This window comes from Galeopterus variegatus, unplaced genomic scaffold (assembly GCF_000696425.1).
Source record: "Galeopterus variegatus unplaced genomic scaffold, G_variegatus-3.0.2 Scaffold11222, whole genome shotgun sequence".
Taxonomy (NCBI): Eukaryota; Metazoa; Chordata; class Mammalia; order Dermoptera; family Cynocephalidae; genus Galeopterus; species Galeopterus variegatus.
In genome coordinates, this window is record NW_007737333.1 from 41,802 (window position 1) to 44,280 (window position 2,479).

General features: G+C 54.1%; 1 protein-coding gene across 1 annotated transcript; it reads left to right on the top strand.

Moving 5' to 3' along the window:
- Positions 1 to 1,990: 1,990 nt before the first annotated feature.
- LOC103610479 (U1 small nuclear ribonucleoprotein C-like) lies at positions 1,991 to 2,479 on the top strand. Its single transcript, XM_008594640.1, is given in 1 exon segment — positions 1,991 to 2,479. A coding segment is annotated over 1 exon segment (468 nt). The 5' UTR covers positions 1,991 to 2,011.

Consider the following 2,479-nt stretch of genomic DNA (forward strand, 5'->3'; position numbering starts at 1 on the left):
AGAATATTGTAAAATTTAGATAAACATGAAATTTGAGTCAATTGTACTAGAGTTTTATGTCTGTGCCAAATTTGTGTAGAACTTGAAAGTGATAAATGGCTTTCAAATCCATGATTTCCTTTGTCACCAAACCCTCCAGATCTTTTCCAGCTTCTGGAGTCCCAGTCTCCTCTGCCCAAATCTTCATCCCCTTCTATCTTGATGACAGCCAGTGCCATCCCCCATGCTCCCTCCATCTAGGGTCTTCACCTATGATGTGGGCTGCACCGTCTGTACCTGACTCTGGCCAAGCGTTAGAGAGTGTGTGGAGAAGTGCAAAAAACCCCAACTCAATCAGGGCCCCAGCCTGATCAGCCTGACCGTGCGTGCGTGTGTCTGTGTGTGTGCACGCGTGCGTGTGTATGGGTGTCTGGGGAGTGGAAGGAGGCATGACAAAGGAGCTCAGGCCCACTTAGTTTGGAGACACCCATCACTGGGCATTCTCCTGGGCTGGCGGTATCCTCTGCAGGAGACCCACAGCAAAGGGCTCCAGTTAGGAAGATCCAGGAAAAATCATCTAAGGGAAGGCCACTGGAAGTCTACTCAGAGCTATTCACCTGAGGGACTTGGTGGGAGAGAGGATGCAATGTTCCTATTTTACAAACAGGGAAACTGAGTCCCTTTTGCCCTGCAGCCATGTGGAGACTGGGCGGGTAGAGCTGCCTTTCCTTACTCCCCTCCTGAGACTATTGTGGTCTCAGCTTCTCTCAGATTCTTCTCATGTCCTGAATCTTGGGGTCAGGAGAAGAAGGTACAGGTATTCTCTAGAAAAGTCAACAGAGTGGGAATCCAGAGGCAACCAGGGGTCACCCAGGGCTGTTTCCTCATGGAAAGGGCCACGTGCATTGCTATTCCATGAAAGTGACCTCTAGTCCCTCATTTCCTGGGCACTTCCCAGAGCCCAGTTCCCACACAGCCATGTGCCCCAAGCTCCTGCTGGGGGAGCCACGCCTGTGAAGAGGCAACCCTTCTCAGGACTGGGGACAAAGACTGGTTAGGTGCCCCTTCTCTGCTGCTTCTATTCTTGGGCATCCAGCTGAGCTCCTGACAGGCCCAAAGGCCCAGATGGAGAGCAGAGTCTGCACCCTTGAGGGGTCTGAGACCCAGCTCTGCATGGAGGGTGTTCACGTCACGGACACTAGTGGGGAGACCGCAGCACAGGTGCTCATTGTCTGCCTGGAAGGGAGGAGCCCCTTGTTACATAGCAAAGAGAAATCAGAAGGATGGAGGGCCACAGGGGGTGGATAGTGGAAGAAAGTGCTCTTGGGACAGTGCAGAGAGGAGACAAAGGAAGAATCTGGGAGAAACTGCAGAACTGTTGCACTGCACCTGCACGCTCCAGAAGGATGGAGGGCCACAGGGGGTGGATAGTGGAAGAAAGTGCTCTTGGGACAGTGCAGACAGGAGACAAAGGAAGAATCTGGGAGAAACTGCAGAACTGTTGCACTGCACCTGCACGCTTGCGGTAATAGCACCCTCTGGCCAGCAGGGGACAGGAGCGGCCTGTCTATCACCTGGGTGTGTGCTCAGAGGCCTGAGCTCAGCTGTGCTTCTGCAGATGCCCCCCTCTTCAGAGCTCCTGAGGGAGGACAGGGAGGCCTGGGCTCCTGATGCCACTAATTAGGAGCGGCCTGTCTATCACCTGGGTGTGTGCTCAGAGGCCTGAGCTCAGCTGTGCTTCTGCGGATGCCCCCTCTTCAGAGCTCCTGAGGGCGGACAGGGAGGCCTGGGCTCCTGATGCCACTAATTCACTGGGGAACCGGAGAGGAATTGGCAAAACTCTTGTGCCTCAGTTTTCTCACTGTGAAAGGGAATAGAGGTGACCGCTTCACAAGGATACCGTGGAAATTAAATTAGACCAGTCATTCCCAGACTCGTCTGCACCTGGTATCACCTCGTCCCACCTCAGTGAGCCTCATTTAATCGATCTGGGCGTGGCCTGGGCTGAGTGGACAATGACCTGCAGAGCAACATGCCCAAGTTTTATTGTGACTACTGCGATACATACCTCACCCACGACTCTCCATCTGTGAGAAAGACACACTGCAGTGGTAGGGAACACAAAGAGAATGTGAAAGACTGCTATAAGGAACGGACAGAAGAGTAGGCTCAGAGCCTGACTGACGAAACAACGGCTGCATTTCAGCAGGGAAATCTACCTCCTACTCCATTCTCTGCTCTTCCTCCTGCAGGGGCAATGATCCCACCTCCTCCCAGTCTCCCGGGTGCTCCTTGCCCTGGTATGATGCCAGCACCTCATGTGGGGGGTCCTCTCATGATGCCAACCATGGGCCCTCCTCCTCCTGGGATGATGCCAGTGGGACCTGCTCCTGGAATGAGGCCCCCCGTGGGAGGCCACGTGGCAATGATGCCTGGTTCTCCAATGATGAGACCTCCTGTCCGTCCCATGATGGTGCCCACTCGGCCAGGAATGACATGA